General features: G+C 47.0%; 1 protein-coding gene across 1 annotated transcript in view; it reads right to left on the reverse strand.

The window, feature by feature from the left end:
• Nucleotides 1–5531: 5531 nt before the first annotated feature.
• The window catches only part of SPINT1 (serine peptidase inhibitor, Kunitz type 1), a 44703-nt gene continuing 35170 nt past the window's right edge, over nt 5532–15064 (reverse strand). The window contains exon 10 of the mRNA XM_073566688.1: nt 5532–8189. Within this exon, the coding sequence (XP_073422789.1) occupies nt 7999–8189 (191 nt within the window). The 3' untranslated portion in view covers nt 5532–7998. The remainder of the gene's footprint in view (nt 8190–15064) is intronic.

Consider the following 15064-nt stretch of genomic DNA (forward strand, 5'->3'; position numbering starts at 1 on the left):
CAATCGATCTTCAAACACCTACAGAGATGGGTCCCGAATAGATAGGGCTTGTAGCTCCCCTATTCTCTTTGCCAATGTGATTGCTACTAGGAAGGCGTTTTCAAACAAGAGTCTACTAATGTCCATATCCTCCCGCTGGTTCGTATGGTTGCTTACAAAGTGCGACTAGCACTATGCTTCGGTCCCAAGGAGGGACAGATTTCCTTACAGAAGGCTTCAGCCTCTCAACAGCCTTAGCAAACCAAGCTATCCAAGGAAGGGTGGATAGGGGGGGGGGGGGAGTCAAAAAATACACTAAAGGGCCCGTCACACTAAGAGATATCGCTAGCAATATCGCTATAACTAGTGACGTTATAGCGATATTGCTAGCGATATCTCTGTGTGTGATACTTACCTACGACCGGCTCCCCCGCTGGTTATCGCTGATCGCGCGAGAACGTTCAGGACTGTTTCTCGTCGTCAGCTTCCTGTGGCGCTTCCTGTTGTGAGGACGAGCGACGCGTGGAGCCGGGCGGGAGGACACAGGATCGCCTCGTCTGACAGGTAAGTAGCGATCCCCGTCCCCAGCGATGTCGCTAGTGAGATCTGCCTGTGTGGCAGCTCACTAGCGACCACTTAGCGATGTACCAGCGATCCTGACCGCGTCATATCGCTGGTCGGGATCGCTGGTACATCGCTAAGTGTGACAGTACCTTTAGGGCTGAGATCTGTACTCTGAGAGTGCTTGGCCTAAGGCCCTTCTTGAAACCTGACTGCAGGAAATCAAGGATTTTAGGGATGTCCGGGCATGATGTACCTACTGATGGATCTCCGCAATACATGCAAAAGCGTTTCCATATCTTGGTGTATATGGCAGAAGTCACAGGTTTCCTGCTCGCCTGAAGGGTAGAAATCGCTTCATCAGACAATCCCTTTGACTTTAGGATCTGCCTCTCAGGAGCCAGACTGAAAATTGAAGATTGCAAAACAGAAGCTGCGGAGACACCATCACGTGTTTCTCAACGCAAGCAATGACCAGCCAGGTCTTTGTCCGGGAAGGAACAACCACGGGAAGGGCAGTCTCCAATGAAGGAAACCACCTATGCCAAAACATGGTATCCATCCACATACAGCTGTTTCGGGGTATTGCCCCTCATCAGTGTGGAGTAGGAAACTGGCTGGTAGGAGCAATGCCTAGTAAAAAGACTATTTTACTTGCAGATTTAGCAAAATCTGCGCGGAAAATTCCACAGCAGAATCTGCAACGTGTGCACACAGCCTAAGGCTAAGTGCACACGTAGATTTTCCTCCTGCGGATTTTTCCGTGCAGATTTGAAGAAATCTGCAGGTCAAATGACCTGCATTTTTCCTGCGGATTTCTTCCTTTTTTATTGCGGTTTTCCAACAGTTTTTGTGCGGTTTTCCCCCTACGGATTTGGAGAATGGAGCAGGTGGAAAACCGCACAAAAGTAGTGACATGCTGCATTTTTTGTACAGCACAAAAACCGCGTGGAAAAAACCGCAGCATCTGCACAGCGGTTTTTTTTGCATTGATTTACATTGTACTGTAAATCACTTTGTGGATCTGCAGCGTTTCTGCGCGGTAAAATGCATCATGTGCACATGGCCTCAGGCTAAGTGCACGGTGCGGTTTCTGCTGTGGAATTTTCCACGTAGATTTTGCTAAATCTGCATGTAAAATGACCTGCGTTTTACGTGCAGTTTTCCCCTGCAGTTTTCACCTGCAGATTTCTATAATGGAGCAGGTTGAAAACTGCAGCAAAACCGCACAAAAGAAGCGACATGCTACCCCACCAAATCTGCGCGGAAAAATCTGCAGCATGTGCACAGCGTTTTTTGTTTTACATAGCCTTAAATGATACTGTACATCTCGTGCAGTTTTGCAGGGCCAAATCTGCTGCAGAACTGCACGGAATCTGCACCGTGTGCACAGGGCCTTACAGTTTAAGAAGCTCTTAATGCTGAATTTTTTGCTGTGATCATGGTTGTAAAAATGGTTGGTTTTGAAAGATACCATACAGGTCTTACACGGACCCTGATCGCATATGTAAAAACCTTTGAGGGATAGCCATGTTTGTGATGTGGGCCTATTATAAGAAGTTATATGTAAGCTAGGTGACAATGCATTTCCTAAGAGTTTTTTGCTTTCCTTGGCTCTTTCAAAATGTCTGTGATAACTGGGTCATCATCTAAAATGTGTAGGCTGCGCTGCACTATTTGGGAAATGGACTTAAAATATGAACTGTGTTAATTCCAACAAGATTCCAACTTTAGTGTTATCTGTTGCTGGAATTTTTACTTAATTAAATCTCTCATATCCTTCTTGAGAGCGATTATATGTGCCTTGTTCAGACTCCAGTTGGAATATTGTCATTTTGAGAGGCGGCGTTTAATGTTTTTAGACTCCATATCAAAACCTGCAACAGAGCTGTGTTTTTTTTTTTTGCTCTGATAAATTTGCCTACACTAAATGCCATAGTGACATGAGAAGGATGAAAAGAGTGTGGCGCCCCTGGGGCTCAGCCGCCACAGAGGTACTGCACCTTCTCCTAAGGTGTGGTGCCCCACCATCCAGGTAAGTTGGAGGCTCTTGACCACACTCCACCACTCGCACCCCACACAATAGAGTAGTTCAGCAAAACCACATTGCGGCTCTTTGCTTAGAGAGAAGCAGAGCACCTTTGGTGGTTCCCTGCTGGAACACTAGACGTGCTGGGAGGTGGGCGGAGTTCAGAATATATATATATGAGCAGGATGGTTTAGGATGACAGGTCAGTCTGACAGGTCAGTGAGGAAGGAAGCCACTCGGGAGGAGTGGGGATCCCCTGAAGAAGGGATGGAGGAAGGAGTGCTGCAGCTGCCTCAGTGACCTGAGCCAGTTGGCACGGGAAAGGAAAGAAGGAAAAGGACGTTGACCTGAAGCCTGAGCTTCCATAGAAGGGAAAGGACAAGTACGGAATGTAGGAGTATAAGGGAACACAGAGGTCGTGGGTTAGAGGAAGAACCCTGCCTAGAAGTTCTAAGCGCAAGGCCGGGGCCCGGTCCCCGAGGTTGTATGAACACTAATGGTTCTGCAGCAGACACCAGTGGAGTAGTGGGCTGTAAATGCACTACTCCCATCTAAGACTTGAGGGCACAACAGCAACACGTATAGAGAGCCGGGACTTAGGAGTAGAGAGTCCCCGAAGCAGGCTACAGCTGTCTGCTGTGCAAGTAGAGTTCTTGGGAACATCTGTCAGGAGGAACTCCAGTGTAACAGTACTAGGAGATCTTCACACTTAAAGGCGCTATAGAGGAGACATTCAGGAAAGGCACATAAGTTTGCGGAGTGTGGAAGGGAGCATTCCATCTTGCCTGGAGGTTGACCGAGTCCCTGACCCGGAGGACACGGCCTAGAAGCGGGCACTACAGACTGAGTAAAGCTTTGGAACTACATGCCCTGGTGTCCTCCATGCCTTCCTGTGTCCGTCCGCCTGACACTGCTACATCCCCTGCGCCAGACACTACATCACCTGTCTCCACATCTACACTGCCCTGGGACAACAGCCCTGCCTGTGGAGGGCTATACCACCATTGCTGCACCACACCATCTGTCCCGGAGGATCAGCATGCAGCATCAGCTTAACACCTCCCTCGCCGAACACCACAGGTGGCGTCATGAACTATTCATTTAACATCCACATCTTCCTATTACTTGGGCGCCCAGGGCCACGGTCCAGGTCACCGCCACTGTGTCATATCCCACAGCCCTGGGAGGGCGACCCAAGAGCGTGCATCATGTATTGTATTGCCAGCAGTAGATTTCCTGTAAGTTTTGCTGACAATACCACCGGCATCTATACCATTAAATTCTAAGTCCAAAAAAGTGATTTTCTCACGGTGATTATTACATGTGAAATGGAGATTGAACTGATCATTTAAATAAAAATTTTTATTCTCTGAAGTCTCCCCCGCCCAAACAATAATCATATCGTCTATGTACCGGTCATATAATTTTATGTACTTAGAAAAAGGATGCATAGAAATACATGCAGCCGCACACTCCGGTCCTGAGTGCAGGTGGCAGTGCCAGGTATTGAGACACAAGACTTGTGCGAGTTTCTCACAAGTGTGACCCCGGCCTTAGTAGTTTCCTCCATGTAGGATTACTCATGTGCAGTCCTATGATACAGTAGGGCAGCCTACACAAACAGACTATTTATACAATACCCAACTGTCTTCACCGGATCCAGATCCCTGCACGCTGGAGCACACACTGGCAGCCCGGAAATGCTCTCTCCGACACACAGAGATGATGTCACCGTGGAGCGCACATGGAATGCATGCCAGCCGCAACCCGGAAGCACCCCACCACCTGCAGAGATAACTTGCCAAAAGCGCGCCCACAGGGCTTTGCAGCACCCAGGAGGCCCCAAGTAGAGGAAAGCAGCACACAACTCAGGAGCAGCGCTGCACTGAGGTAGGCTGAGGGACCCCCCCCATCGGAGGGTGTCGGCCGCAGATCTCTTGCAGTGGGAAGGGAAAGGCTGAGCCCCCCCGATCCTCACTGATCTGCTCAGACGGCCAGGGATAGGAGCCCTTTTGTCATTCCTATCCTCAGTGGGACAGGAAAAAACACTGAAAGGTGGAGATGGGAGGGTCCTTTAATACCGCTCATTGATTCCTGTCCCAATGAGGATAAGAAAGACGTCCTCCATGGTGCTGTCAGGATTGGTGAACTGGAAATACACATACCCTATTGTGTTGTGTATTTTTTTTTTCCACTTTTAGCAAAGTGTTTTTTCCATATTGCGATCTTTATCTTTAAAAAAACTAGTAATTTTGTGCAGTGACCATTGGGGCTTTTTTAGATTCATAGACCCAGTCCTGTCAAGGAACTTGATGAAAACTATTCCTATCAGCAGAGACAGTTGTAATGATTGAAAACAGGTCTACACACAGCTGATACTACAGGATCCAACATTCCCAATGTGTGATGTCACAGCTAACCTTGTTCCCCCTCCCTTCACCGTGACCTTTGTGCACACTATTTAGAGGCATTAATTCATTGCTGCTAATATCCACATGTTGTTTCACACTTAGTGATGCACCAGCGATATGACCCGGTCAGGATCGCTGGTGCATCGCTAAGTGGTCGCTAGTGAGCTGCCACACAGGCAGATATCACCAGCGACATAGCAGGGGTCGGGGGTCGCTACTTACCTGTCAGGCGAGGCGATCCTGACATCCTCCCGCCTGGCTCCACGCATCGCTCGTCGTCACAGCAGGAAGCGCCCGACGAGAAACGGCACAGGACGTTCTCGTGTGACCAGCGATGAGCAGCGGGGGAGCCGGTCGGAGGTAAGTGTCAGACATAGCGATATCGCTAGCAATATCGCTATAACGTCACAAAAACCAGTGGCGATATTGCTAGCGATATTGCTTAGTGTGACAGGCCCTTTAAAGCACAGGATGTTAGAGCCTAAAAATGCCCCAGTGGCCAGTGTGAAAATTGCAAGGTATATATTCTACTTTTAATGCAGATTGTGATATAGGATAGAAATAAAGCCAATTTTTTATTAAAAAGATACATTAGGCACAAAAAAAAAAATGTCATTTTCTGATAACACATTCCTTTAAACAGCATGTGGCAAATTTAATTAAATCTGTGCTTTAAATAAAACATCTTGCTGTATTAAATCAACATTCACAATAGTTTGTTTTTTTCCTTTTATTCCATATTCTGTTAATGGAACAATACTTTGATGTTAAAAGCTGAAAGAAAATAAAACTATACATTTGCTTGTATAATATGGAGTTATTAAACAGGATTATAATCTTCAAATTGTAGGAGAACTTATGGTAAAGGTGTAGTCCTAAAAATGCCGTAGATTATACACTTGCCTGGGAAGGAGGAGGAGATGTCACTCATCCACAATGTGCTGGACCATATTCCAACAGCTCATTCAAGTCATCCTGAATCTTCCCACTTCTTAAGACTTTCGAGACCGCATACATGGTCAAACTCAATACATGACTAAAATATCTGGCTTAAATTCCAGTAATGTTAGAAATAAACCCATACTCCTCCATTGTATCCCTCATCAGCTCTCTCTTTTTGGCTGCAGTGATGATGGCCCAATCTACACACATGACCTCTGAAGCCAAGGATCGGCCATAGCACTTACATGTAGGGTCTACAGGGACGATGTACAACCACCAGTGTGGATCACTGAATATTGCTATATTTATTTTATCACATTGCCTGCCTTTGTTTTTTTTTTTTTTTTTTTTTGTTTGTTTTTTGTTTTGTTTTTTTACACAATCTTGGAAAACGCCTTAACCCCCTGAACCTTGCACTGTGTCTATGGTCAAATTCAGACATTTTCAGGAGCACGTGAATATATGGAGCTTCTGCTTAAAATACAGAATGATCAGGTTTAACCTCAAACCCCTGTTGTCCTGTCATTTCTATTATGGGTAGGTCATGTGTTTACATTCTGTGTTTTTACAAGATACTTTATGTGACTGGTTTCGGATCCATGGTATTCTGGCCAACCAGTTATAATTAGTAAAGCATTGCAAAATGTGTCTATTACTCCTCAGTAGTTAGTAGTTGTCAACTAAGGAATAACTATATTAAAAAAAAAAAAATTTAATAGATTTTTCCTCATCTTCACAAATGGATATTGTCAGAGCTTGCAAATACAAGCAGTTTTGTAATTTACTGTTTATTAAAATTTTTAGCTGTTTGACATAACACTTTTCTTTTGTTTACAATTTATTGCCGATGAGACCCCACCACTACTGGTGTCTAGCTTGTAAGTTAGCGACGCACCAGTGATCCCGACAACGATACAACCTAGTAGGGATCGCTGGTGCGTCACTAAAAGATTGCTAGTAAGCTGCCAAACAGGCAGATCTCTTCAGTGACAGCAACGATCCAGCGACCAAACAGCGATGCGCGCTGGCCGAAAAAATGGCCCAGGACATTCCTGCACAATCAGCGATACCCAGCAGGTGGGCCGGTCGCTGCTGTGTGTCTCATGTAGCGAGATCGCTGTTGCGTCACAAAATCGGTGACGCATTAGCGATGCCGCTAGCGATCTCACTATGTGAGACGGGGGCTTTACACTGAAGCTGACCAGAATTAGGATGTATCAGTACACTCCAGCAATCCAGGCCAGCTTCAAATCGGAGTAAAAGCTCAATAGAAAAGAGGTGGCACTGGTAAACACTGCAAATGTTCCAATTTCTAGCACCAGAGGTCGGTTTACAAGGCAACGACCTGTAAACAAAAGTGTTAATATCTCAAGAACTAATTAAAATTTTAATAAGTAGTAAATTGCAAAATTGCTCGTATTTACACAAGCCATCTGAAAATACCCATTTCTGAAAATGGAAATAACCCCACTAATTGACTCACAGGTCTAATACAGAAAATAAAGTGTGAAATCATTCTAGGCTACAGTCATTTACAGGTCATTTCATTTATATACAGGAGATGTTTCTTCACACTAGAATGAGAACTTACCAAATAAAACAATATTACAATACTATATCTACAGCTACAATATATATTAAAATGAAGACTGAACAAAATAAGTATTGACAAGCAGATGCACAGGCAAAGGAGTATTAAAAGGATTGATCTATAACTTAAAAAGATGCCAAGTGTTGTCACCACATTATACATCACTGAGCACACCTGTCTACTACTGTGGGCTCGTGTCAAAAGTGACCGATTTTATAAGCAGTGGGGACGAGCACAAAGAGGAAATAAAGACATTATGTAAGAAAACAATAACTAGACCTCCTCCCCAAGAAGAAAAATTCTGCCAACGCCCTGGTCTGCAGGATTTGGTGGCTTCCATCATTTGGCAATGGGAAGATATAAGTCTTCTAGTCTTCTTTACTCACTAAGGGCATTTGTGAAAGTTCAGTGCTCTAGACCTCAGCATGGAGTGTTGAATACAGTCTAATGGCAAATATATTTTTCCACAGGTTGGGACTAGCCAATCAAACTGGTTTGGTGGTCCGATTATATACAAGGTGCTCCATGTCTTCTGTCGCGGACACAACAGCGTTGTTTACATTCGTTGGCCGCTTAGGACTGCTTTTCTTTCTCTTCATGTAGTAGTATCCAATCACAGCAAGGACAACCAGGATGCAGATGCCAAGAAACACTGCAATGGCTACTTCAGCTGAGCCTGTGGAAGAAGACACAGAGGTTTTAATTAGTGATGAGCGCAAGTGCTCCTTACCAGAGTTTGCCTACGGTGCTCAGGTATGCAGAGTATCGCGGGCGCTCGAGTGAGATGTCTCATATTTCACAGCTGTTACACAGCCACAATACTTGCGGCCTCGGTTATGCGAACATCTCACTCAAGCACCTGCAATACTCTGTGCGTACCCAAGCACCCTAGGGAAACGAGACGTAACCAATATGTTGAGGAAAGCCACTGTTTGGGCACACGCCAGGGCACAGAAAGAATGGAGTGACATTTTGCAACACAGATTTTGATAGGATGTTCTGCGAGTGTCATATTGTGTTTGAAGAGCCCCTGATGTGCCCAAATAGTGGAACCCCCTCAATTTCGGAAAATAGACCCCTCAAGGAATTCAACTAGATGTATGGTGAGCACCTTGAACCCCCAGATGTGTCACAGAATTTTACAACGTTGACCTGTGAAAATTAAAAAACCACCATGGTTACTTACCGGTAGCCGGTTTTTTCGGAACCCATGACAGCACCACATGAGAGAGGGATCCGCCCCGCCAGGACAGGAACCTACTGAAACATAAGGGGCGGCACCTCTCCCCCGCTTCAGTTGGATTACAGAGCATTTGAGAGGACTTCCCGGTTAGTTCCATATTTATCCAACACCACATCACACAAATACACCCGACTATTGTGCACACCCAAACGGTGAAAAAGGGGGGGAATATACGGGTGCTGTCATGGGTTCCGGAAAAACCGGCTACCGGTAAGTAACCATGGTGGTTTTCCCTTCACCCATGACAGCACCACATGAGAGATTCTGGAGACTTCGAACACCTTAGGGAGGGACCACCGCTTGCAGCACCCTTCTACCAAAGGTCAAGTCAGCAGAGGAGGATAGATTTAGTCTATAGTGTCTAAAGAAAGTTGAGGGTGAGGCCCAGGTAGCGGCCTTACAAATTTGCTCTATTGATACCTCTGCTTTCTCAGCCCAGGAGGTCGCCACGGCTCTGGTGGAATGAGCCTTGATGCCGTCAGGAACCGGGACGCCACTAGCTGAATAGGCTACACTAATGGCCTCCCTAATCCATCGGGCAATAGTCCCTTTTGACACTCCACAACCTTTCCTAGCACCCTGGAAGGCTACGAATAGGGACTGGGACCTCCTCCACTGGCTGGTTATAGACATATACTCTACTAGGGTTCTTTTAACGTCTAGGCTATGAAATTTCTCCTCCCCTGGGTTTTTCGGATTCTCGCAGAAGGAAGGGAGGACAATTTCTTGGTTTCGGTGAAAGTTAGTTACTACTTTCGGCAAGTAAGCAGGGTCTGTTCTCATAATCACCCTATCCTGGTATATCTGGGTATATGGTGGGTTGACTGAGAGGGCCTGCAAGTCACTAACTCTACGTGCGGACGTTAGAGCTACCAAAATGATGGTTTTTAGGGTGAGATTTTTAGTTGAAATCTGCTGTATGGGTTCAAACGGCTCCTTCGTAAGGGCTTCCAGTACCAGATTTAGATCCCATGGAGCTATTTTTGGCAGGGAAACTGGCCTAGATCTATGGCAAGATTTTATGAACCTGGCTACCCATCTGTTTGCCACTATATTACAATTGTATAACGCACCCAGCGCTGAAACCTGTACCTTGAGGGTATTAACTGCCAGGCCTAGCTGTAGGCCTGCCTGCAGGAACTCCAAGATGGACTCGATTGGGGGTTCTTGACCTATCGGTTTTCCCAGGAATTGTAGAAATTTCTTCCACGTCCTGCCATATATGTTGGTTGTTATTGGTTTACTACTTTTCATTAGAGTAGTCACTAACCCCGGGGAAAACCCTTTATCTCTCAAAAGTGCCCTCTCAAATTCCACGCTGTCAGATGGAGCCCCTTGACTTGTTTGTGGAATATTGGCCCCTGAGCTAATAAATCTGGAATTTCTGGCAGTACCCACGGGTCCGAGAGAGACATCATTCGTAGTAGTGAAAACCACGGTCTTTTTGGCCAGAACGGGGCTATGAGGATTACTCTGGCCTGCTCGTCTCTTATCTTTTTTTACCACTGCCGGGATTAACGCTACTGGGGGGAAGGCATAGCTCAGTTTGAACAGCCACGGGATTTGCAGAGCGTCTACTGCCCACGGGTTTTCCCCTGGGTTTAATGAGCAGAACCTCCTCACTTGCCGGTTGTTTTTGGTGGCAAAGAGGTCGATCACTGGCTGCCCCCATAATTGTACTATCCTCTGGAATATTACCCGATTTAAGGCCCACTCTCCCTGTTTTAACTTGTTGCGGCTTAGAAAGTCGGCTTGAACATTTTCTGTCCCTTTGATGTGTAGGGGCGTCAGGGAGGTTAGAGGTTGTTCTGCTTTGAGAAAGATTCTTTTGGCCTCGTCCATTAGGGAGTTTGACCTTGTCCCTCCCTGGTGGTTGACATACGCCACTGCCACCCTGTTGTCTGACATAATTCAGACATTTTGACCCTGTAACATGGGAATGAATGCTTCTAAGGCTCTGTTTACCGCTCTTAACTCTCTTAAGTTGGAGGAAGCCTTCTGCTCTAGGTGACCCCAGGACCCTTGGGCTCTTTGTTCTCTCAGGTGTGCCCCCCATCCCGAGGAGCTTGCGTCCGTCAATATTACGTCGGACACGGGTCTGTGCCACAAAGTTCCTCCTGCTAAATTTGTGCCGTCTAGCCACCAAGTGAGAGAGTTTCTCCCCTTTTCGGAAAGTTCCAGCTTCCCTTCTAAACGCCCTTTCAATCGTTTCTGGGCTGACAAGATTTCCGCCTGCAGTTGTCGGGTATGGAACTGTGCCCAGTTGACCGCAGGGATACAGGCCGTTAGCGTGCCCAACAGGGACATTGCCCTTCTTAGGGTCATGTGAGGATGCTGTATTGCCGTAAGGGTCATTTCTCTCACCTTCTCTAGTTTTTTCTCTGGCAAGAGACAAACCTGACGGTCGGAGTCCAAGACGAAACCTAGAAATGTTTGTTTCTTTAGGGGTTGAAGTTTTGATTTTTTTTAAGTTTACCATCCAACCCAGTCTTTGCAGGGTTTCTGTTATTTTCTCTACTTGCTGTGCGCAGTGATGTTCTGAATTGCCAATGACCAAAAAATCGTCCAAGTAAGGCACCATAATCACATTGTGGATTCGCAGGAAAGCTGTCATTTCCGCTATTACTTTCGTAAAAATCCTTGGCGCTATGGAGATGCCAAACGGAAGAGCTGTAAATTGATAGTGCCTGAGGTCGCCCTGGATGTATAGGGCTACCCTCAGGTATTTCTGGTATTCTTGGTGCATCAGGATGTGGTAATAGGCATCCTTCAAATCTATTACGGCCATGAAGCAGTTGTGGTGTAACAGCTTTATGGCCGAAGTCACAGACTCCATTTTGAATGTTTGGTTTATGATCCATTGATTGAGGCGCCTGAGATTTATTATTGTTCTGAAGGAAAGGTCTGGTTTTTTTTATTAGGAAGAGGGGAGAATAGAACCCCCTTTTCTCTTGATCTTTTGGGACCTCTATTAGAACCTGTTTCTCCAACAGTCCTAAAATTTCCGTTTCTATGGCTGATTGCTCTCCTGGTTCCTTTCTGACGGGGGTCACCACAAATGAAGCTCTCGGATGCTGGAAGAAAGGGATTTTTAGGCCATTCTTTATAATGCCCAGAATCCAATTGTTGGCTGATATTTTCTCCCATTCTTGAGAAAAGAGCTTCAATCTTCCCCCCACCGGAGGGCTGACATCATTGCGGGGATTTTTTGGCGGTTGAGGTAGTTCCCCCAAACATGAACCCTGGTTCTTTCTTCCTCTTGTCGTCCCACCTTTTCCGCTCTCCCGGGGGACGGCCCCGATTGAACTTTCCCCTCCGAAAGGGCGGTCTCCTCTGATCACCCATGAATCTGGGGAAGCCCTTCTTTTTATCACCGGCCTTCTCCAGGATGTCATCCAGGTTTTTCCCAAACACGAACTGCCCGTCACATGGTAACGAGCATAATTTCGCCTTAGATTGAATGTCCCCAGGGCAGCCTTTGAGCCATAACGCCCGTCTTGCGGCGTTCGATAGCCCCCTGCTCTTGCCGTTAACCTCATTGAGTCGGCGGAGGTGTCAGCCAAGAAAGCGGCAGCTCCGTGTAGCAAGTACATTTCTCCTAATATCTTCTCTCTTGGTGCCTTGGAGGCTAATTTTTCTTCAAGTTGTTGCAACCAGACCATTAATGACCGGGCTGTGCAGGTGCCGGCTATTGCCGGTTTCAGACCCCCAGCCGCTGCCTCCCAAGTGTGCCTTAGGTATGAGTCCGCTTTTTTATCCAAGGGATCTCTCAGAACCCCTGAGTCCTCCAGGGGCAGGGCCGACTTCTTGGAAGATCTAGACACTGCTGCGTCAATTTTTGGAACCTTGTCCCAGACGTCCGTGTCTTTCGCCTCAAAGGGGTATCTTCGCTTTGAAGAGGAGGGAAGGCTACCTGACTTCTCCGGTTTCTTCCATTCTCTTTCGATTAGGGCCTGAACCTTGTCATTGACCGGAAAGGTACGCTTCTTCCTTTCTTGCAGGCCGCCAAACATTACATCCTCCAGTGATCTCTCTACCTTCTCCTCTTGCAGGCCCATAGTGGACCTGATGGCTTTGAGGAGAGCGTCCGTATCTTCTACGGGAAAGCAAGGTCTGCCCCCCGTATCACTGTCTGAGGATGAAGATGACCCGTGCTCAGCCTGATACTCCGAAGAGGAGGAGCCTGACTAGGAACTCGGGGAGGCTCTCCTACTCTTACTCTTCTTTTTTAATAATTTTTTAAGTGAGCCCTGTACCTCAGATTTTATTATCGATCTGAGGTTTGTTGCCTGGCTCGGCACCTCTTCAGCCATAATCCGCTGGATACAGCCGACACATAAGTCCTTTTGGTAGTCTTTTGCTAAAGGGCTGTGGCATATGGCACATTCTCTATTTTTCTTTTTGCTTATAGCTTTTTTGCCTCCCTAAAAGAGAAAAAAACAAGACATAGGAAGGCCTATTGTCTAACTTTCACGGAGATCACTCACCACCCAGAAAAGACGAATACCGGGCTCTGGGGCTGCGAAGGAGCGTGCGCTCTGCGCTCTTTTGATCTGGAGGAATCCCTCGATCGGTGACTCGGACGGCTGCTGCTTTTGCCGCTCGAGCGGCTTTTGCGACCAGAAAATTGCGATGGGGGCAGGGACAACGGGGACGGTGAGCGATCCTCCTGAGACACCATTGTCACCCCTGCAGCCGCCTCTGCTCCTTCTTTTATGTGGTGAGTGAGCTCTTCATTACCCCTCCCCCTCGCGATCGCCAGCCGCTTCTCCTGGCCGGCGTCGCGCCCGGCGCCCTGACCGTCGCGTCCAGATGACGTCAGCGGTCGCGCTCCCACGTCAGACGCCGGTCTCTGCCCCCGGCTTCCCCTGCGTGCAGGGAAAGGAACGGGCGCGCGCGCAGGGGGAGGGCGGCACAGGGAGGAACCTCCGAAGGGAGGACATCGGACCGTGCCCGCACGAACCCGGGGCCCAAATGAGGAAAACCCCGGGGACTGCGCTACCAGCTGCCGACGGCCAGCGTTGCAGTTAAGCCAGCCCTGCAATTTTACACGCCGGGACGGCCCTGGGTCTTTTCATCCTGACAGGCACCGCCGCTGTCAGAGGGATTCCTTTCCTTCCTTTCCAGGACAGGAACCCAACTGAAGCGGGGGAGAGGTGCCGCCCCTTATGTTTCAGTAGGTTCCTGTCCTGGCGGGGCGGATCCCTCTCTCATGTGGTGCTGTCATGGGTGAAGGGAAAATATGTATTTTTTCCCTTAAAATTGTTTTTGTCCCAATTTTTCTCATTTTCACAAGGATAACAGGAGAAAATGGATCCCAAAGTTTGTTGTACAATTTCTTCAGAGTGCACCAATGCCTCATATGTGGTCGAAAACTACTTTTGAGGCACAGTGCAAAGCTCAGAAGGGACAAAGCGCCATATTGGAGTTGATTTTACTGGACTAGTCTTAGGGTGCCAAGTCACATTGGTAGAGCTCCTGAGGTGCCAGAACAGCAGAAACCCCATAAAAGACCCCATTTCAATGAATTCATGTATGAGTGCAGTGATCATATGGACACCACAGGAGACTCACAGAATTTTATATCATTGAGCAGTGAAGAAAAAAATAGTTACATTTTTACCACCAAAAGTTTGTTTTTTGCCCCAGATTTTTCATTTTCACACTTGTAAATTGGTAAATATGGCATCAAAATTTGTAATATGATTTCTGCCAAACATAGAAATGCCCCATATGTGGCTGTATTGTACTGCTTAGCCACATGGAGCACTATTTGCCTCCCAAGAGCAGATTTTCCTAGAATAGTTTGCATACCCCTTAAACAGAGCTCCAAAGCGCTTGAAGAGCAGAATACCCCCTCAAGTGACCCCATTTTGGAAATTATACCCCTTTGGGAATTTATCTACAGTTGTAGTGACTATTTTGACTCCATGAGTCAAAGCAGTAGTGGATATTGTTGAATGAAAATTGCAAACGGCCGATGTAGTGACCAGTATGCCGTAGTGACCAGTACATTATGCCCAGCCTATGCTTCTGGAGGCATGCACCCATAAGTTAGGTGGGCTCTCATCGTTACAGAAATGCCAAAAATGTGGACGCTATAGATCGTTTAGGTACCCTGTGGGGCTCAGAAGGGAGGGGGGCATTCGAGAGCACAAAATTCACCGAATTTCTTTTGGCGGGTGAGGAGCCATTTCGCTTTTCCAGCCTTGTGCTACCAGTAACATGGAAGCCCCTTATATTTCTGTTAACAGAAGACAGATTGAGTGGGGACTTGCTTTTTTTGTGGTTTGAGTTGAAGCTTTTAT

This window comes from Dendrobates tinctorius, unplaced genomic scaffold (assembly GCF_039654945.1).
Source record: "Dendrobates tinctorius isolate UK_male_01 unplaced genomic scaffold, ASM3965494v1 ptg000019l, whole genome shotgun sequence".
Lineage (NCBI taxonomy): Eukaryota > Metazoa > Chordata > Amphibia > Anura > Dendrobatidae > Dendrobates > Dendrobates tinctorius.